The sequence below is a fragment of the Schistocerca piceifrons genome, chromosome 1, assembly GCF_021461385.2.
Source record: "Schistocerca piceifrons isolate TAMUIC-IGC-003096 chromosome 1, iqSchPice1.1, whole genome shotgun sequence".
Taxonomy (NCBI): domain Eukaryota; kingdom Metazoa; phylum Arthropoda; class Insecta; order Orthoptera; family Acrididae; genus Schistocerca; species Schistocerca piceifrons.
In genome coordinates this window covers 1,200,294,495-1,200,317,480 of record NC_060138.1, presented here as the reverse complement: position 1 = coordinate 1,200,317,480, position 22,986 = coordinate 1,200,294,495, and the positions used below count along the sequence as shown (strand labels likewise).

General features: G+C 37.8%; 1 protein-coding gene across 1 annotated transcript in view; it reads right to left on the bottom strand.

Annotated features, from left to right (window-relative positions):
- LOC124781630 (NKAP family protein CG6066) overlaps window positions 1-22,986 on the bottom strand; it is a 79,981-nt gene that overhangs the window by 43,759 nt on the left and 13,236 nt on the right. Inside the window, exon 3 of the mRNA XM_047253876.1 lies at window positions 1,319-1,442. Coding sequence (XP_047109832.1) covers window positions 1,319-1,442 — 124 coding nt within the window. The remainder of the gene's footprint in view (window positions 1-1,318; window positions 1,443-22,986) is intronic.

Below are 22,986 nucleotides of genomic sequence, written 5' to 3'. Positions count from 1 at the left end.
GTAGGCAACAATTAAAATAATTCACCATGTATTGGATGTGTAATGCATTACAGTGTCAGGGACCCCCATTATAACCCCAAATGAAGGCCGATATCTGGCCACCTCTGTGCTGCAGCATCACATGGATGCCACCAGAGCATGATCTCAGAACAGCCACTGGAACCACTGTGTCAGTTCAGACCTGTAATGAACAAGTTATGAGAAAGGACCTTATTACCCAGATGTCCTGTTCGAGTGCCCCACTTGACACAACAACACCTTGCAGCTCACCTTCAGTTCTGACGTTCCCATTTATACCAGCAACGTCATCAGTGGCAAAACATGTTATTCACAGAGGAGTCCAGATATCCTCTGATGCAAGGTGACGGCCACGTTCAGGTGGGCGCAGAGACCCCATAGTGAGTGATACCTGCCAAACACTGTCTAGGAAATTGACAAATTTCCAATGTTCTGTGATGACGTGTGGAAGCTTCAGTGTTGACAGCCACAAGATACTGTTGTGATCCATGATTGCGTTACCACCAGGCAGTACATCTAACAGATTCTGTTAACCATGTGGTGGCATATATAATACCAGGGCCTATGCGGTGTGCATCACCAGGGAGTCTGTCAAAGCCTGGACAATGAAGTAATGGAATGACTGGCAGTGAGCCCTGACCTTAATATCCATATGCAGGACATGCTTGACAGATAGGTTTGTAGTCATCCTGTTCCCCCACAGACTCTTCAAAGATCTTACACGGGCTCCCACTGAAGAACGGGAACTGATACCACAGAGAGACCTCTGTAGACATAGGGAGCATGCCACATAGGTGTCAGGCATAGGCAAATGATCACAGAGGCATACACGCTATTGAAGCTCTCAAATTCCAATGAAATGCACCAACATCGATGGGATGAATGATTGTTTCCATTTTGTTTTCGACACCTATAGGACATTTCTGTACTTTTTATGTAAACAATTAAGGGTGTAATGATGTTTTACTGTGTACTTAATTTGTAAAAGATAAAGGTATAATTTGGTAACTTACCCAGTCCTTAATATTATTGCTCAATGGAGTATGGCAGATGCCCAAAATTACGTTCCCCTTATCTTTTGAGCAATATATTTTTCACACAATAATAATAATTTGCTTTTTTTTTCAGCCCTAAATTAACCCATATCCTCATTTTTGATGGCCTTTCATATTCCCTGACTGTTTTAAACTAAAGAAATAATTGCCTCACAAATATGTATATAATAAAACAATGAACATGTGAAAATGGTGCTAACTTATATACGAGTTTTCCATCTGTCACTAACTCAATGGGCACTTACTATTCTTTTCAACCCACTGCTCCACTGCTACCTCATCATCTGAACTTGATGAACTGCTGGAACTTTCTTTCTTCTTCTTCTTTTTCTTCTGCTTTTTATCCTTCTTTTTCTTGTGGCTGCTCTTCTAGAAAATTTTAAACAAAAATTTACTGTTAAATGTTTCAAACTTAGAAATTACAATTAATGAATGTAAAGGAAATGAATTTTTTGGACACTTTAACACAAGAGACAAAAAATTATTTTCATTAGATGGTTAACTACAAAGATTAACAGATGACACTGTCTTTCAAATTGATGGAAGTGTGCATAAATATTCTTATCCCTTTTTGTGCAAATTGCTGTGAATATAACTAAAGATTAGGAGTAATTTCTACTCATAATAATCTCAGTATATTTACATACTTTTATAAATCACACAGTAAATATGTAAAACATTACTCTTTTTGTTTCACTCACAAATATTAATAATTTTTTAAAACAGTATTGGAAAGCATTGATTGGATCAGATAATTTGAAAGAATAACAGTGTTGATCACAAATTGTTATTAAAAGTTAAAAAACACATGGTAATCAGTTTCGATCATATCTACATCCTCGTCAGAACAAGCCTCTGGAATGCACGAACGTAGTTCTCCTTACAGGGTAACATGTACCAAAATCATACAATCCCTCTCCACAAAAAATACAGAAATATGATCACAATAAAATAGAAATTCCCGGTTGGGATATCAATATATAAGGAAAAAATAGATTGCTACTCACCATTAACATAACACGCAAATTTGCAGACAGGCACAATGAAAAGGCTGTCACACATTTAGCTTTCACACAAAGCCCTCTTTAGAAAAAGAAACACACAAACATACATTAACACAAGCGAGCACAGCTCATGCCCGCATGACTGCCATCTTCGACAGTTCCGGTCCAAGTGGCTTCGGCCGAAAGTTAGATGTGTAACAATCTTTTGGTTGTGCCTGTCTGCGACTCAGCATGTCATCTTTATGGAGAGTAGCAATCTATCTTTTTCCTTATACTGTTAATAGAATAAAAAAGTTTTTATGCAATTAAATGGTGAGCACAGACGATTAGCAGAGCACTGACAAGTGTTGGAAGACACTTCTGGCCACTGCTAAATAGCGTCAAAACAATATGTGGTATAAAGGGGAAAGCTCCGCCCCTCATCTGCTGCGTGATTTCATTGGAAGCCAGTAGTGCTTACCATACAATGATAGCGTATGTGAAAACTTTAAATAGCAATCTAGATAAAAATAAAATAAAATGATAAAAGATTACATAAATGTCAGTTGGCCATAGTAGTAATTACTTTACATTTGCAAAAGATAATTACAGACATCCACGAACAACCAATAAAATTAGTTGTAAGAATGCTAACTTGATATCTATGGGCACTGCATGAAAGTACAAACTGAGGTGTTGAAGCAAAAGCAAGCGTAGAGACACCAGCAGTTGCTGTGTGGGAATGGAACATAGAATCTCTCTACAAATAGTGTCAATGACAGAGATGTAATGGCCATCGGTCACCATGAAGACAGGGTTCGTGGCTTTGGAAGTTTAACACCTAAAACCCTTATCATTACAAAAGAATCTTGTAAACTTCTGAGTTTTTTTAATTATTCAGTGTTGAGTTGCCGCAGGTCTTTCAAATCAGAAACATTTAGTTCATCACACACTGTACTATAAATTAAAGCCATACTCAACTAGCAGAATGTATTCCTTAATATATGTTAATGGTTCTAAGTTAATGGTTGCAAACTTAAAAAGCACGATTTTTGGAAAGTAGTTTTCCAAAGAAGGGGTAATTTCTCAGCCTTAATATTTGCAGTATTACGCTATGCAGTATGCTTACTTTTTACAGAGTATCAATGGTGAGAAGCTTACACTAAAAAAATACACTATTTAAATTAAAAAAAAAAACAGATTTTTTGAATATTTACATTCTTTGGATTGCAATATCTTTGTTAAGGGGCCAGATAAAAATCTGAAAATTAAACACACAATAGACCTTTATGATATCACACTTCAGTATAAATTTCATCTCTGAGATTCAATGGGATGTTCGAAAAAAGAAAATTACAAACATGAGTCAAAATTACATTTCTTAATATCTGCAATATTTGAACCACAGGAATAAAGCATATCAAACATGGAAAACCCAGGATGGAATGAAACAATACCAGAGAAGGAAAGCTGCTACTCACCATATAGTGGAGATGCTGAGTCGCGATAGGCACAATAAAAAGATTCACACAATCCAAGCCTTAGGTCTTTAAGGCCTTTGTCAGCAGTACACACACACACACACACACACACACACACACACACACACACACGTCTGCAGTCTCAGAGAGTTGAAACTACAAGTTCCAGCTCTCTGAGACTGCAGACTTGTGTGCAAGTTGTGTGTGTGTGTGTGTGTGTGTGTGTGTGTGTGTGTGTGTGTGTCCGAAAGCTTTGATTGTGAGAATCTTTTTATTGTGCCTTTCGTGAATCAGCATCTCCGCCATATGGTGAGTAGCAGCTTTCCTTCTCTGGTATAGTGGAATAAAGTATATCAATTATATAATTTAAACACACGAAAAACACATGAAATTAAAGTGACGAATGATTATTTGTTGAAACAATCCTCTGCAGAAAGTTTCAGCAGGTTAGGAGACAGGATCTGCAAGTGTGTACAGACTCACAGACAAGCCTGTACAAGTCTTTGTGTTGTCTTCCCTCTTCCACCAACATCTGTTCACTCACACACAGTTAACAAGGAGCTCTTGAAGTGTGCAGTTTAACCATGGAGTCTCAGTGTTCTACTGGTGTTCTTATTAATGAAGCTTGCCACAAAAGTGTGTATGGAGTGCTTCTTAAAGAGATTTTACTTCAATTGAAGATTACAGTGAAGAAGAAAAAGTGTTGTTTCACTTAAAAGTTGACTCAAAAGGTTAATTCAACTTGCAAGTACCATGAAATTAAGTTCTTAAAGAAACTTCATCATCTTTTGGACAGTATTGCTTGGAACCTTTTAAGAAACATAAGCCTGTAACAAAAGGTCTGGGTGAAATAATGTTTGATCATTATTCTAAAAATAAAATCCCTTTTATCAGTATAATACTAGGATAGTCATTGTGTCTAACATGTTATTCTAAGATATTTGTCACTAACAAAGAAAGGGATAGTGATAGTTCAGATAAATAATGTTGTCATTCAAGAGCGAGCTATTAAAAAAGTTGATTTAGCCTGCTGTGAAGTACTGTGTGTATTGCCTGCTAGTAAAATTAAAAAACTAAGTGAAGAAAAAAGACCTTTTGCAATGAATGCAAAAATTGAAAAGTGGCAACTACTGTCAAAAAGCATTTGGAGGTTCAATTTCAAAAGAAAAGTTGCACTACACCACATGGAAGTTCTAATTTCATAATGAAAACACGATCGAAAAGATTATTAGGTTCCACAAAGATGACAATAACAGCTATTTGATGCCTCGTAAAAAATTTTGTTTCTGTGAAAGAAAATGGTACTAAGGTTCAGAGACAAAAAGGTTAATATTGTATAATTTGAATGAACTATCACTGAATTTAATGTTGGTGTTTGTTATATCACCAGAATGTAAAGTTGAGGTTAGAAGGGGCCAGTCTCAGAGTGGCCTATAAAGATCTTTTGGAATTTCTGGTTTGGAATATTGACAGTTACAATTGTGTGGTCATGGGAAAATGTCAAGTCTGTCCAGGCACACAAGCTTTACTTCATGTGTTTGAAGAATATGAAGATGATGATTTGATGCCTGACAATACATAATACAAACAATGGGTGACACAAGACAGAATGGAAAAAGTGGGAAGAGTTTTTTGAACTGTTAGTAGCTAACCTTCAAAGCCTGAAAATACACATCACTTTAATTCCACAGTTCAGGGTAAATTTCTGAAAGGCAAAAAGCAAACCTTGGCAGTTGATGAATGCTTAATTCTTGCCGACTTTCCTGAAAACTATTCCTTTACAAGGGCACCACTGGGTAAACAAACAGGACACAGTTCATCCCTTTGTATTCTATTATGAAGATCAAGATTACTGAGTGTTTAAATAAATTATAATTTATGACCCCTTAACAACTGATGTCATCACTTGAAACAGTCATCACAGTCTCTCTGCAGGAATTATTTAATAAGATTAACTGCATGGAAAGTTTGTTGGAAAAGTAAGGAGAGACTTCAACCAAATATAGCAGGCCTGGAGGAATACCGACAGAGACATTATACGTGGAGACCTATGACACGGATGTTGCATCCTGCAACAATCTTTGGATCAGAAGCCTGATCGGCAGCATCTACCTATGTGTGGTGAGTGAATCAAACATTTTTAGCAGCACCTCGACTTCCAAGCAACGAGCAATGATGGACAGGAAAAGATTGGCAGGCTGTGGATAATCTCATTTTAATTATAATTTATGTATGCAGTAGACAACTGAATAACAATGTCTAGTCAAACAGTGAATGCTACTGTTATCGATGGAGAGGACTATGTTAATCAGAACAGTGGTGATACGGATCTTGTTAATGAATCAGAACTATGCGGTAGAATTCAAAATGTTGATGCCCCGGAAAGTGAAAATACAAACTTGAATGTAAACATTGAACCATGTGTGGCAGTACCAGATAACAATAGGGTTGAGGTTGCAGGAAGAGAGGACATACTGATGCAGTTTTTACAAAAAATGAATGCTGATTTTGAAAAACTCTATTATCATGAGCACAATCTGAACAAAAACTCTGAACAAATTAAAAAATTGGCCAAAATGTTGGACTGAAAAGTAGTGAATTTTCGTAATGAGTTTTTGAGTCAGTTTAACAATTTTGCTCAGGAATGCAGGAAATCACTTGATGAGAAACAATCAGTTTATGCATGAGGTTGCAACATAGTGTCAAAAAACTGAGCAGCTGTACCTAAGATACAGAAACAAGTCAACTCACAAACCGAAGTAGTAAAACAAGCTTTATTGAGCAATGCTGTTACAAATAACGAGGTTGTTTGAGCTCATACTGCATGTGAGGAAAATACGAAATCAGTCATTAAAGTAGCATCAGGTGTGCAACAACAATGTTCTGATCTAGAATCAAAAATACAGACGCAGGAAGGCACAGTGAAAGAATGTAAGAATATCCCATACCTCAGCAGATACAAACATTATCCGTAAGGAAAAAGAAATGTTAATGCAAGAAAATCGTGGTACAGGTAATTGTAAAAATCTTGTTAACAATGTGCTTGATGAAGGACAGTTTAAAGAATTTGTCTCATATAAAAGATTATATCTTGTGGATTTCATGAAACAATTTAAAGTTGTATTTGTACAAATTCAAAATGAATCAGAAAACATCGATACTTGTGTAAGATATGGGTAAATCTTGTGTCCGACCAGTATACTACATTTGTAGACTTTGAAAGTGTTTTTCTCTGCAAGAGAAATTATTTGCTAAACATAATTATGATCGGCATGAGGGATTGATGCATGACTTTCTTCAAAAACACTGGAAGCACAATATTTAGCAGACAATCCTATTAGTTGATCATAATTTTGAAAAAGCATTTACCATGGAAAGTAGGGAAACAGCGTTGCAAGCATTGGATGTTTTTGATGAATTATTATGAGTTGTTGATCATTTAGAAGAAATAAATAATGAAGGAATGTCGAGAGGATCAAAGCAAGATTTGACTCGTCGTAATCAACATTTTCAATGAAATGATGCAATGAGACAAGATAATTACAGGCGTCAATTGTGGGACTAACAACACGACAATCAACACCAACACAATGACATGTGTGGAGATGAACGTTGAGAACTTATCGGCATAATGATGACAAAATTCGAAACACTGAGAGGAGAGACAATAATTTTGGTGGGCATAACCCACAGACAGTAGAAGATGGAAGAGTTCGGGATTGTTCGCCACTCAGAGATACGGATGACAGACATTGACAAAACGTGCAATCTATAATTAGTTTCAGATGAGACTGCTCCAAAATGTCTGAAAAGTCTAACGGTTCAAATAGGAGACTACAAAAGATTAAATGTGAAACTGATAATATTAGGGCTGAACTATTGAGAGAATATACACATGATGTAGATTTTTGGCAATGACTGGCTGGCAGAAAGAAGATATAAGATTGATTATGGAACAGAATGTTTAAGTGTTTGTGATGGGGATGATAAATCGGAAGTTAATTTCGCTGGTTTAGTGCAAGAAAAGGAGAACGTGTCTGCAGATTAGAAATTAGTGCAATTCAGAAGAAAACAGATAACGAGATTGAAGCGCCAGTATGTATGAAAAATAATGCACCCAAAGAAAAGGAACAAGAAGTTTGAGATGTCATATCAAAAATTCAGGAGGAAGTAGATGACTTAAGTAACTTGCCCGCTTCTCATCAAGAAGAATGACAAGAAGTTTTCGATATGCATGCCAAAGTACTAAGTAAACCATGACTTATGAGGCGATATCTCATATGATGGTTTTCAAACTCAATTTTTTTAGGAATTACTACAATGTGGATGTACTCCAAATTGGTCACTGCACCATTTTGAACTGTACTGCATGTGTGTGATGATTACCCCCCCCCCCCCCCCTCCCCTTTTTTTTTTTTTTTTTTTTTTGCATAATCTGTTAAAGTGAAGTGATCCTGTTGCATGTTTTCTTTCTGTGTTTACATGGTACCATAACCTGGTGACACTAACTACATCAGAGCACGCAAGCTGCTGACTCATGGGAAGTAATCAACATCACAAAATGTGACATACAACAGTTTACAAATTCTCCATGCACAGCAACAACCAGCCATTTTACCTTACTGTCACCAAAACATTGCAGTGAACTAAACAGTCTTCCAACAGTTTACGAGTTTTCCATCGAGCAGTGCACAGTGACATCTGGCCATGCTACATTACCACCACAGCTGTACCGCGGCAAGCAGCACAATCATCATAGCCCCCCTTCTTCCACTCCACCAGAGCATCTCTGTGTGTGCAGACATCCTACCCAGCAGGCCACGAACGACTGGGTGTTTATCGACAAATCCAACTGAAGTGGAACGGTGACAGTGTTGTCAATCCCATATGAAGTATTTACTGTGCTGGTTAGGTATTTATCAAAAAAGCAGAGTACCCATGAATGTAGTGATAAAATGTGACACAGAAGTGCAACGAAAACATATTTTTGGATATTGCAAAAATGTAAGGTATTTATGTATTCATGAATTTGTTTCATTCCCACTGAATCTCTTTTTGAATCCATTAATTACTAATGATAGTGGATGTAACTTTGATTACTTATCTATCTGTGTTTGTGTGCTTTGTAAAGCCCTTGATTACTTCTCTCTTTGCTGTGTTATCACAATCCTTGGTTACGATGATAGAAAGGATGTTAGATTTTGTTAATAATTATTACTGTCCAGTTTATCAGTGCTTTATTGACTGATCTCATGAAATTGATTACTTCATTAAAAAATTAAAATATTGATTATTTCATTAGCTACTTTAATGATGAACTTTAAAGTTGATGCATTTAGTTACGAATTAAAGAAAGAAAAATGGCAATTATTAATGTATATTGTGCATTACAGAAACTGACAGTTTATGACCTAATGTCTTTATCTTTCTTTATCGATCTTTCATGGACACATTTGGAATAGTGTTCTGGCCAGCTCAAAATCTAATATGAAAGACATTTTTATTTTACAAAAATGGGCTGTTCGAATAATTACCCACAGTCTGACACAAGCTCACTGCAGACCTCTTTCCAAAAAGTTAGGAATACTTACTCTGCGATCAGTCTATATACTTAAATGTGTACTCTTAACCAAAGCTAATCTAAGTAATCTCCACACAAATGCAGACTCACAACTATAACACAAGGAACAAGAATGATCTCCACATAGAACAAGTAAGAAGAACATGAACTCAGAAGCATGTAAGCCACATGGGCATTAAGCTCTATAATGCACTGCTTCAGTACATTAAATACACTCCTGGAAATTGAAATAAGAACACCGTGAATTCATTGTCCCAGGAAGGGGAAACTTTATTGACACATTCCTGGGGTCAGATACATCACATGATCACACTGACAGAACCACAGGCACATAGACACAGGCAACAGACCATGCACAATGTCGGCACTAGTACAGTGTGTATCCACCTTTCGCAGCAATGCAGGCTGCTATTCTCCCATGGAGACGATCGTAGAGATGCTGGATGTAGTCCTGTGGAACGGCTTGCCATGCCATTTCCACCTGGCGCCTCAGTTGGACCAGCGTTCGTGCTGGACGTGCAGACCGCGTGAGACGACGCTTCATCCAGTCCCAAACATGCTCAATGGGGGACAGATCCGGAGATCTTGCTGGCCAGGGTAGTTGACTTACACCTTCTAGAGAACGTTGGGTGGCACGGGATACATGCGGACGTGCATTGTCCTGTTGGAACAGCAAGTTCCCTTGCCGGTCTAGGAATGGTAGAACGATGGGTTCGATGACGGTTTGGATGTACCGTGCACTATTCAGTGTCCCCTCGACGATCACCAGTGGTGTACGGCCAGTGTAGGAGATCGCTCCCCACACCATGATGCCGGGTGTTGGCCCTGTGTGCCTCGGTCGTATGCAGTCCTGATTGTGGCGCCCACCTGCACGGCGCCATACACGCATACGACCACCATTGGCACCAAGGCAGAAGCGACTCTCATCGCTGAAGACGACACGTCTCCATTCGTCCCTCCATTCACACCTGTCGCGACACCACTGGAGGCGGGCTGCACGATGTTGGGGCGTGAGCGGAAGACGGCCTAACGGTGTGCGGGACCGTAGCCCAGCTTCATGGAGACGGTCGCGAATGGTCCTCGCCGATACCCCAGGAGCAACAGTGTCCCCAATTTGCTGGGAAGTGGCGGTGCGGTCCCCTACAGCACTGCGTAGGATCCTACGGTCTTGGCGTGCATCCGTGCGTCGCTGCGGTCCGGTCCCAGGTCGACGGGCACATGCACCTTCCGCCGACCACTGGCGACAACATCGATGTACTGTGGAGACCTCACGCCCCACGTGTTGAGCAATTCGGCGGTACGTCCACCCGGCCTCCCGCATGCCCACTATACGCCCTCGCTCAAAGTCCGTCAACTGCACATACGGTTCACGTCCACGCTGTCGCGGCATGCTACCAGTGTTAAAGACTGCGATGGAGCTGACACTGACGGCGGCGGTGCACAAATGCTGCGCAGCTAGCGCCATTCGACGGCCAACACCGCGGTTCCTGGTGTGACCGCTGTGCCGTGCGTGTGATCATTGCTTGTACAGCCCTCTCGCAGTGTCCGGAGCAAGTATGGTGGGTCTGACACACCGGTGTCAATGTGTTCTTTTTTCCATTTCCAGGAGTGTATTTAAAGGACAATACAAATTTTAAATTGGAAATTGGAAAATTTTTAATTGATAAATGTTGCAACTCAATAAATGAATATCTCGAAGACCAAGAAAATGACTTTACAAACTAACCTCCAAAATTTTCTATCTTTGTTTGTTTCAGCTTTTATTATACTTTACTATCTATAGCACCAGTTATATATTGTTACTGAGAAACAAATTACTATAAACCATTTATGTGGAAAGAAACTGTAAGTTTGCTGTCATTTATTACAGACAATTTCATTTTGTACATTCTATATTTTAATTCCTGTGGATGACAAATCCAATTGTAGACAATTTCATTTTGTATATTCTATATTGTTAATTTCTATGTATGACAAGTCCAATATTGTTTGTACGATGACATGGATGCTAAATAAATAAATAATAAATAAATAAAGTGGATTGTTTTTATGATGATAAAAATAATTTCTTTTGGTAATGTTGTTGTATAGTAACACTCTTTTAATGTCAATAACATCAAGCGTTCTTTAATTAAGGTTATATTTTATTCTCTTCTGCTCTTCCCTATTTGAGATACGGGGATATGTGAGGGTACAGTGACCTCTCATGGCACACACACACACACACACACACACACACACACACACACACACACACACACAGAGATCAAAAGTGTTAATGTTTACTGAGTGTCAGGATAAATTATAATTCATGACCCCTTAACAAATGATTTTCTCACTTGAAACAGTCATCACAGTATCCCTGGAGGAACTATTTAATGAGATTAGTTGTATGAAAAGTTTGCTGGAAAAGTAAGGAGAGAATGCGACCTAATATAGTGGGCCTGGAGGAATGCCGAGTGGGTTGCTGTACACTGACACTTCAAAATAAGGGCATAGTGGCTTGTGTTTACAGTGAACAGTGGTGGGTTGCCAAAGTTGATGATAATGATTGTCAAAACCAAGATGTGCAGGTTACATTTTACCATCCACCAAGACCGAGAACCACATTTAAAGAAGCTGCAAAGGTTCAAGTCTGGATGCCTGTCTTTCAACCTAACTCTCAAACAGAGAGAGGAAATTTCTCTGTTGTTCAATGAACAATGTAGTAAAAACAAATAAGGTGAGAACAAGATAATGTAAGTAGCTGGTTCACAGAAAAAAGTGATCATAGGTATGTATGAATTGTGTAACTGACCTACACTCTATCTGTCAGTCCAGATATTGCAGATATTAAGAAATGGGTTTCTGACTCATATTGGTAATTTTTTTAAATTTTTTTATTTAATTATTTTTTTATTTTTTATTATTTTTTTTTTATTTTTTGGTAACTTCCCACTGAATCTCAAAGTTGAAATTTATACTGAAGTTTGATATTATAAAAGTCTGTTAGTGTGTAATTTTCAGATTTTAGTCTAGTCCCCTAACAAAGACACTGCTGGCCAAATAATGGAAAAATAGAAAAATTCTGTTTTTTAAAATAGTCTTTTGTTAAGTGTAATCTTTTCACTACTGATACCGTATAAAAATTAACTATACTACTTAGTGTAATAGCACAAAAAAATATTAAGGCAGATTAGGAATATATTTAGCTAGATGTTCATGGTCTTAATTTATAGTCCAATGTGTGCTGAACAAAATGCTTCTTATTTGAAAGGTCTGGGGCAACCCATTACTGAATAATTTAAAAAACTGGAGATGCTTATAAATGCGAATGAATGCTTCCAGCCTGAAACAAAAATAGCCACTGTTTTTTTAAATCATACCAATAAAAAAATTTTAAAAATGTTTTTGAGTCCATGAAACATGAGGGAATCCACCCAGTGAATATCATTTTTTTTCTGAGATGGTCAAGCAACCAGTGCTAAACAATTTGGTGTGGATTGATCCAAATATCATCATCATCAAAGGCATTTACTCGTTGACGAGTGTGAAATGTCTTTTAGAAGCAAGTATGAAATGTCTTTTAGTAGTGTTATCTGTAGATTCTTTGATGGTTAAATAGTCCAATTCTGGAGCCACAGATTCTCCTGCAGTAATGGCATACCCATTTGGTGTTGACTGAATGGTATAGACCTCCTGTTCTCTTCTGTGATCTCTCTTCCTATTCTCCTGCAATTGTCTCTGCTTTTCAAAATTAAGTGTTCCTTGATGAACCATTCGCCATCATTTGGATCTATCTAGGGCTGCAGTTTCCAATCATTTGTGTATTTGACATTTTGTCATATTTGATTTGAGGACATCTTTACATCGTTTTGTTTGCCCTCCCTGATTGCGTTGGCCATTCTCCAATTGGGACAAAACGATTTGCTTAGGGAGACGGGAGTTCGGCAAGCGGTGGATATGACCAGCCCACTGACGTCGGTGTTTGACAGTTTTTGCTTCAGTGATGATGGGTTGGTTTCTTCCAAAATGCTGTTGTTTGACTGCCAATCCTGCCACTTTCCTTTCATTCTCCTTACACAGCATTGATAGTATTTTTGTAAGGATTTTAAGTGACACCTGTAGGTGGTCCAGGTTTCACATCCATGAAGAAGTGTATGCATGACTGCATCTATGTCTGAATTTGCAGAAAGATGGCTTCCCAGGTATGGAAAATCTTCTTCAACCTCTAGAGGTGTTCCATCAACTGTGATAACTGGAGCTGCTGCAGTGGAATTTGGGGCTGGCTGATAGAGGACTTTTGTTTGTCTGTGTTAAGCTCTAGATCAATAGATTTGTATACCAGGCTGAACCATTTAGGATAGTTTGTACATCTTCCCCCCCCCCCCCCCCCCTTCCTCTCTCTCTATCTCTCTGTGCGTGTGTGTGTGTGTGTGTGTGTGTGTGTGTGTGTGTGTGTGTGTTCCTAAGGAAACAAACTGCTGTGTCTGCCCATGATAACGATATCATCAGCATACCTAAGTCTGATGACAGCTGTTGTGGTTATTTTGCTTTTTGCTCGAAGTCTGCTAAGGTTGAATAGCTTACCATCAGTTCTATAAGGTTTTTCAAAACCCAATGGCAGGTTTTCCTTAACAAGGTGAAGTTTTGTTCCCACAAATATCGAGAATAGGCTACGTAAAAATAACACAAACCTGCTTGACTCCTGTGGTAATCTAAAAACGTTTTTCCAGGTCCATTGCTTGCAAGGACAGGGCATTCATGTTGCCACGTAGAAGCCGAACTATGTTAATGTATTTTCCAGGACATCCATTTGATGCCAGAATTTTCCAGAGTGCTTCTCGATTAAGAGTCCAAGACTTTAACAACGTCTATGAATAGCATGTACAGGGGTTGGTTCTGTTCTTTAGATTTTCCTTGTATTTGCCTTGCACTGAAAATAATATCCACAGTGCCTTGATTAGGTCTAAAGCCACACTGAGTTTCATGTAGGATTTTTTCAGCCAAAGGAAGTAGTCGGTTGGAGAGAATCCTAGTAAGGATCCATCCAGCTGTTGGGGAGATTAGTGATATTCCTCGGTAGTTTCCACAATAGGTCTTCTCAACTTTTTTGAATATAGCAATGATATTGGTGTCACACAGATCTGCAGGCATTGTCTCAGTCTTCCATATCTTGGTGATAAGAATGTGAATGTTTTTGATTAATTTGGTACTGCCATTTTTAAATAGTTCAGCTGGGCTTCCTTCCAGTCCAGGGGCTTTGTCAATCCTCAGTTGGTGGATAGTTTCTTCAACCTCTTGAAGGTAAGAGTCATCAGTCATAGGCTCTTGAATGGGTTTTTGTGGTATTTTTGTAAAAACGTCCTCGTGCATTTCTGAATCTCTGTTTAGAAATTCTTCAAAGTGCTCCTTCCACCACGAGCTGACAGATGCAGAGTCTTCAAAAAGTTGTGTACTGTCTTTAGATTGACGGGGTAGGTCTTTTTTTTGGAGGGGCCACAGATTGCTTTGGTGGCAGTGAAGAAAGGTCTGGAGTTGTTGGTTGCTGCTGAATTTTCCATTTCGGTTGATTTTATAGTCCATCATTGGTTTTTAAGAACTCTGGTTTTCCTTTAAACATCAGCTTTGGCATGGAAACCACCTTGTTTTTTGTGGACTGATTTTGGATCATTTTGCCAGGGATTGTACGCCTTTCTTTTTTATCTAACATGCTTTGAATTTCATTGTCATTTTCATCAAACCAGTCTCGATGTTTTCTTTTGATGAATTCAGTTGATTCTTGGCAAGCTGAAAGCATGATTGTTTTGAGTATTGACCGGTGTTATCCAACAGCAGACTCAGCAGACAACTTTTGCTTCACAATGTTCTGGAACTTCTTTTGGACCTCTTTATCTTTTAGTTGTTCTAGATTTAGCAAATGTTTTGCTTTTTTCTTTTGCTTCCACCATTTGGGTGGCACTAATAGAACAATTACTGAATTTACCATTCGATAATCTGTCCACCAGTCTGTGACGAAGCAAGCTGGGATCTCTTTACTTCCTCTCTTGTCTTGGCATCTTCCTCCTTAAATTAATTTTATTTTCATTTTTGCCTCATTACCATTAAAATACATGAGTATAATCTGTATTTTCATAAAAGAGAAAGTTTGACCCTCAGTCTTAAGAAATATAGCACCAGATCTAATTTTGTGCTTAGTTTTGTGGATGTAATTAATTTCCTAATTCATTTTGACCATTCCTACCTAACACTTTTGTTATAGGGTGTAACAGGTAATTGTTTCACGGTGTAAATTCTATTGTTGACTTATAAACAAATATAAATTCTGTACTAATTACAAACATTTGGAAGAAGACCTACTAGGATTCTTTAAGTATTTATTTGGCTCTATTCAAAAACATGTTAGCAATGCCAGCCCTTAATTAATTCCAAAATATTTACCAGGTTTGTTAAAAGTATTGTTTGTGTAACTATATCTGTTAATTTCATTATTTAAACGAATAATTCAGCCTAAACTCTGTGATAGAAGAAACTGTTAAAAAGCAGTATTTGTTGTTGTTGATAGATTCAGTTAGTTGAATGAGTTATGTTTTAATAGCAATTTCTGTAAATTAAGCACCAAACAATGTATAGTTTCAGTGCCTGTTATTGTGAGGATATATAAAGGCCTAATTTTTGGCCCCGATACATTCAGTCCACGGCCAATTTTCAGATGGGAAGTCTGTATCCATTAGAGTAATACTTGTGTTAAAACAATGACAATGTCTGTTCAGTAGTGTCACACATACTGTATTATTCTGCAAGAACTGTGTGGTTAGATTTTTACTGTTCATAGATGTTCAACAGTAAACTATTGTAGCAGTACGCTGACGTTTGCCTGTAGACTATTAATGAGGCTTATCAAAAGCCAACCAATAGTGAACTGGCCGTATAACAGTGTAATATTGTGGCGTTGTGAACATAAAGCAATTCTGCAGCTGTTGGTTACATCATTCATTACAGTTGTCAGTGTTGAGCTTCCACCCCTCCCCCCCCCCCCCCCCCATTTTTCAGTCAGTATTAAAATGCAGTACGTTGACACCAAGGGCTATCATCGAAGAAATAAAGTGGGCGAACGTCACATACGGTGCCCTTTCGGGTGAGGGCTACTGTATTTGGGCACAATAAACTAGGACTCGTGAACTCTGAACAGTGAACTCAAGAACGGTTTACAATACAGTGATTTTAATGAAGAAGCTGCAGCAGCCAATCAGTGAATGGGTTTCATGGCCACACTATGACAGCAGCCAATTCTATTGGAGCAGCCATTGAGTACAGGAGCAGCCAATCAGCACGCTGGTGGAAGCAGCCAACCAGGATAAACAACACGCATCACCGAGAAAATTACAACTTGCTGCAGCCGTGCAGACGAGTCACAATGACGACCGCAGCAGCAGTAAACGAATGAATAAAAATAAGATAATTCACTGCAAAAGCCATTTTATATTAAGTGATACATAATGCGTGGCCTTAACGAACAAGACAGTGTGACAGGGGAGAATGGACAACAGAGGAGTGATGTGACTGATAACAAAGCTGTGGAGGTTACGTTTTTAAATGAACAGAAAGACTTAATGGGGACTGGTTCTGTAGATGATAGTGGCTATAAATCGGACACGAATGTAACTTTGAATGATGGGGATGAAAGTCCTATTGTAGATGAAATGATAAAAATGTCATTTACATTGTGTGGTGATGTGAGCAAAAATGGACGAAAACAGTACTGAAGTGGATGAAGTCATTCAGGCTAAGAGGGAGGAATCTAGTAGTGAAAGTCAGCAAGGGCAAAAAGTTTATGGCAGACAGAAAATTGGAAGCAATGTTAAGGCAAATTATGAGTAGTTTGAATATTATGAGTACGAAAGACGACATTAGTAGTATGAAAGAAGACATTGATAGTGTGGAAAATAAAACTGAGAGCATTAAAACTGACATGGCTAGCTTAAAGGATGAACTGAAGAAAGAAATTATTAAGGAAATTAAGATAGTCAGCTTTAATTGTTCAGAATTAAATAAGAAGTTTGAGGCACTAGCGAAAGATTGTGATGAAAAGATAAAGAGAGTAGAGCAGAATACTAATGTGAAATTAATATTAATGAGTAGTAAATGTGTACATGAGAGAAAGAAACTTTGGGATGACTATAGTAGGAGCGTGGAGGCTTCCGAGAACCAGTCAAAGCAGCCAGGAAAATAGGGTTGAACTTGAGAACCAAATCGATCAGATTAAAAATGATTTAGAAACGTAGGTAGAAACCAAGTGTGCAGCAGTCATAGAGGAAAAACTGGCAAAAGTAAAAATGAAAGTGTAGATTCAAAATCGGTTGAAATGGAGAAACAGATGGAAAAGGTACAAAATATAAAGCATAGGATATGTAGTGTCCCAAACAGTCATTCATTTGTTAGTTGTAAGAAATTTAATAACTTTGAACCATATGTGGAACTGCATCCACTGGATTTCATTAGGAAATTTAATGATTAGCCTGAAATGTGGAATGACAAAGAGAAAATGTCATTTGTCAGAGGTTTTTTGAAAGGGGATGCTTATCAATGGGCAGCTCAGGTAGCTGATAGTTGTACTTCATGGCATAGCTTTAAGAAAGCACTTTTAGATGACTATTGGTCCAAAGAGAAGCAGCAGAGAATTTTGAGTGAATTTTGGGGAAAAAGAGAGATTTGGCACTAGGAAGGGTACTGTGAAAGCTTTCTGTCAGCTTTGGATAAACAAACTGAAATATTTGGACAAAGAGCTAGGCAGTGAATCAATAATTATGGCTTTAGAAACTAAGTTGCCTCAGAAAGTTAGAGAATTGCTTGTACCTGCCCCTAGGGGTAATATTAGTGATATTTTTTTTTTTTTTTTTTAATTATGTTGATGTTGTGGAGAGGGTGAAGCTCTCAGTGGAAGATCGTAGGAAGAATTTTGATGACAATAATCAACCAGTGAGAGAATTTCAGATAAATTGGATGAACAGGACTAATTATAGTAGAAATTCAAGGAATAGTTGGGTGGAGGATAGCCACAATGGGCATGGAAATGGTAGGAGAAATTCAATTAACAGAAATGGAGGAAATGATTTTAATTCTGGATCAAACCATTTAAACCAGATAATGCTCCAGTTTTGGCTTGCATTACAGCAGGTAGTGATGAAGAGCCACTGTAGTGAAACGAGCACTGTATCATTTGTGAAATACATAGGCGAGTGAGTGTGCTGGGACTTACCCCATTTCACTGCTAGTAATGCCACGTCATCATAACGTGTCTGAGCATAGTGCACAAGTATTGCACCATAATTACGAATAAAATTAAAAGTGAAAGTTGCTTTTTCAAACTTTGCCAACATATGCTTTAGAGTAATAATGTTTTAAATGTCAAGTCTCAGACTGATTAGGTCAATAGTTTACCTAAATACATCGTTTTAATGCTATTTATCAGTTGCCAAAGATGTCTTCCATCACTCATCAGTGCCTCACTCATTCTCTCTGCCCACAACATGGTAGTATAAAAACCTTTCTATTTCATTATGATTGTGTATCCATTTTTTATTGTGTAGAGGGACTGTAGAATTTTTGTGCTTGTTGCCCTCTAAGGAGCATAATTTTTTTGCATTCTAGGAATATGGTCTGATGACAATCTAGATGACATCAAAACCAGTTACCACTACTGTGTGATTTTTAATTTTTTGCAGTCAAGACTGATTATTATTTCAAACACAAATATTAATTAACCATTTTCATATTGGCACTTCTTCAGATATTAATGACACTGCGTCCTGTCCAGTTGCACCTCCCCTGACAGCGTCTTTGGTGGCATTTCTACTTATCCCTGGATGGAACCTCCAATTCCAACAAAAGCTTATGCTACTTATTATCTTAAATTCCAGTGTGTTTCTGCTGTTGTCATACAAGTGTTGTCTTCTGCTTTTCAGCTGGTAGCATGTTGTCCTTAATCTCTTCCTATCTGGTCTTGATTTATTTATTTATTTATTTATTTATTTATTTTTTTATGTACCTTCGATGTCCTAAACTTGCATTTATCTGTTTTACATATTTAGAACTTAAAACTTTTCCTTCTACACTCTTGACTAATTCTGTGCTAACTGTTTCTGGGTGCTTTTCCACACATCCCGCTAATATAAACTTCTCATAAGTATTTCCCATAAACTCTTTTCCCACACTATTCTCAGTAGCATTTGGTTCCATGTACAATTCCAAAATCATCATCTTCAATTCTATACCAATATTTCATATCTAAGAATGAGTAAAATTCTGTTATCAGTAAATTATTGTCACCTGTGTTCTTTATTGGTGTTTGCTAATCAACACCTCCAACTCAATCACACCATATATGGCCCAAATCATAGCTGATTACAACTACTTCATAGGAAGCACTTAAAACTTCAATCCCAGAAGGAAGCATTACAAAATTTTACACAAGTAAAACCCTGCTCTTATCAAGATATTATTCATCACACTAACTATGTGTCAAGTTCCTACAGTCCTGTTCTATAACAAACCAAAATAGAGTCAACATGCAGATAATCAAATCGAGAAACCCTAATCTGTTATGTTTTGCACTTAAAAGTAGCTTCCATGAAACACTCACTATTGTCTTACACAATTATCTCCTTGGGCAACACTACTAAACAAAGTATTCAGCATTTGAGATCATTACCATAAGAATACTGCCTAAATCAGATAAAAATTATTTGAAAATGTCATAGATTTCTTACATTCAGTTCTGGAGCATTTTATATTTTTGATGGTACTTGTTGCTAGAAATACAAATCAATTGCCACACTAGCAGTGGCCTTAATCAATTTACAGAAACCATGGAAAAGCTAAAACTGAATGGCTGAATGGGCATCTGATCCTCACCATTTCCAAATGTCAGTTAAATGTAATCAAACTTTGTACTTGTTTTCAGATTTGAGCATCCAATAGCATCTCAAGCTATGTATGACTCATCATCATCATAATTCAGCAAAGGCCCTGGAACCATATACTGCCTTCACAAGTTAACTCCACCTCTTTAGCCTTGTGCTCCCTTATTCCAATCTCCTGAAACATCTAACAGGTGTGGATTGTTTTCCAGCTCATCATGTCATCAGACCTAGTCTGCTGAGAGGACTCAATATCTGTGGTTTTCCCTCCACAAAAATTCTGGTCATGGCGTTTCACACAGAGTTGCCATATGAGCAGTCCAATGAATTCCTCAAATTGTCTGCAATCCAATGTCCACTGGTCATATGATAATACTTCTCTGTTCTTTACTCTTTCCCACCCCTGACAGATCCAAAGGCACTACCTATCTTCCTTCTTTTGAAGATATCAAGTTTCTTTCTATTTAACTTTCCACTATTATCAAAGTTGTGAAGTACAACTGGGCAAATGAACTGGCCAAATGACGGTGTTGTAGACCTACATCTTTGTTCCACGTAAAAGGATTAAACTACTGTTGTTTACAATGTCACCAATTTGTTCCGCATAATTCCCCATTCCTTGTTTCACCCTCCAGTAAAACTTTTCTCTATTGTGAAGACTTTCTCTTCCAAATAAACCATTTCTGAGCAGTCCTCATTCAGAGATCCAAATGGGGAAACAGTTTACCTCTGAGGAAGTGACCACTATGATATTTGTTTAAGAGCCAGAATGAATTTTCACTCTTCAGCATAGTGTGCACTGATTTGAAACTTTTTGGTAGATTAAAAGTGCATGGAAGGTAGGAGATGAGGCACTAGTGGAGTTAAAGCTATAAGGGCAAGTTGTGAGTTGTGCTTGGATAGCTCAGTTGATAGAGGACATTTTGCAAATGGAATAGGTACTAGGTTCAATTCCTGGTCCAGCACAAAGTTTTATTTTAAGAACTTGTGCCACCACTGTCTTTTGCCCTGTTTCTATCTCCAATTATGATTCCCAACAGAACTTGAATGGTGCAGTAAAAGTGCACTTACAGTGTTGGCAGGTTTTCCGCTGTGTACTGCAGTTGATAACTATTCACACAGTAAATGATGAGAAGTGAACATGATGAAGCAGGAGTCAGGAGATTACACAAGATGGTGAAATCAATAAGAAAGTAGCATTCTATAAAGGTCGCCATGATGTGAAGTATATAAAATTATGTGGCAGCATAATGGAATGGACTGTAGAGAATTCTGTCATATAATTGGGATGTTCTGAAAATACACCGCAAAATTTCTGAACTAATCCTCAGGCTACACGAGACATCGCTCCATCACCGCATCTAGTTTCCCTGCAGTCACATCGTTGGCTCTGCAAGCTGACAATCAAACTACATGACTGCAGTACAAAAATGATAACACAAGAAACATATAATACAAGAAATAAATGTGAAAACCAGTAACGAACCTTATAGTCCGTAATAGCCAGACCAATAATTGTTATTCTTGCACTATCACATTGAAAGCAAAAGAATCAAATCGTATCTTCCACTGAAACAAGTCATTAGATTCAGCGATTCTCTTTGGCTATCATCTACTCTCACCTGATGGGGTACGACACAACCAATGGAAACAAATTGCCAACGGCATCACACAGTGGAACAGCCACTGACATCATTAAGTGCACTTTGACCCATAATGCTATCAAATTTCTTATTAAAAACACAGAAACTACTTCTGCTCTTCCCAAAATGGTATCTGTCTTGCACTATAATTAACAACAACAAACAGGTATTTTATTGTACACAAAAATCACAGCATCAGTCATCAGAGGTTTGAAATTGTTTATCACAGGAAATCAGTTTCAGTCACTGTGTGACCATCTTCACCACTAAAAATTTATAAGACACAAAATCAGACCTGAACATTACATTATATAACAATGGCTTAAGTCACATAGAGTACATTACATGTGTGACATATAGTACACACCAAATATTAAAGTCTTTAAGACTCGTGTAATAAAAGCACATATTACAGCTTCAACATGGCATCAATACAGATGAAAGTAGCACCTGACAAACAAATTTGGAACTGAGCTTGCAGCTTACAATCACATGAAGCAAAGCTCAGTGCATCATGTAGGCATTACAGTTTCCCCTTTATTCAAATAAACCAACACACGGGAGATATTTTATTAAAAAGGATGACCAAGATTCTATACAAAAGAACAGTAAAAACAAATTAAAAATTAAAAACACAATCTTTATAGCATGAGAAATCAGGAATACAAATGATATAAAAACGCAACAATAAGAAAAATTACACCCTGTGAAGTTCCATTCATACAGCTGTCAACAGGCATTAACAAAGTTTATATGACTGTAATTCAATTAATAATTAAAAAAATTCAGCAAGTAGGAACAGTCTGGACACCATCATTTTACATTAATACACACGAGGGTTGTTCCAAAAGTAATGCCTCTTATTTTTTTGTGGTGCTTTGGATGTTTGCACCATATGTCATTGGTGTAGTACTAATCCTTGAGCCTTCTTCTTCCATTCTGTAATACTTGGCACCAGTAGAAGAGTGTTCCAAAATGGAATCTGACATGGACGCACATATAAAACAGCAATGTGTGATTGAATACCCCACTGCTGAAGAAATTGCTCTGATTGAAATCCAACGATGCATGCTAAAGGTGTGTGGAGATGATACAATAGATGTGAGCAATATGAGGCAACGGGTACACTATTTTCTAGGTGGTGAAAAGGGTGTGCACGACTAGCCACGGCCGGTCGACCCTGCACAGCTGTCATCCCTCACAATAAAAAGCATCTTGATCTACTAATCCATGTTGATCGGTGGATAACAACCAAGAACTGTGTGAAAAGCTGAAAGTTGGCTGTAACGCCTTGGAAACAATGTTGGAACGTCTTGGTTATGGCGAA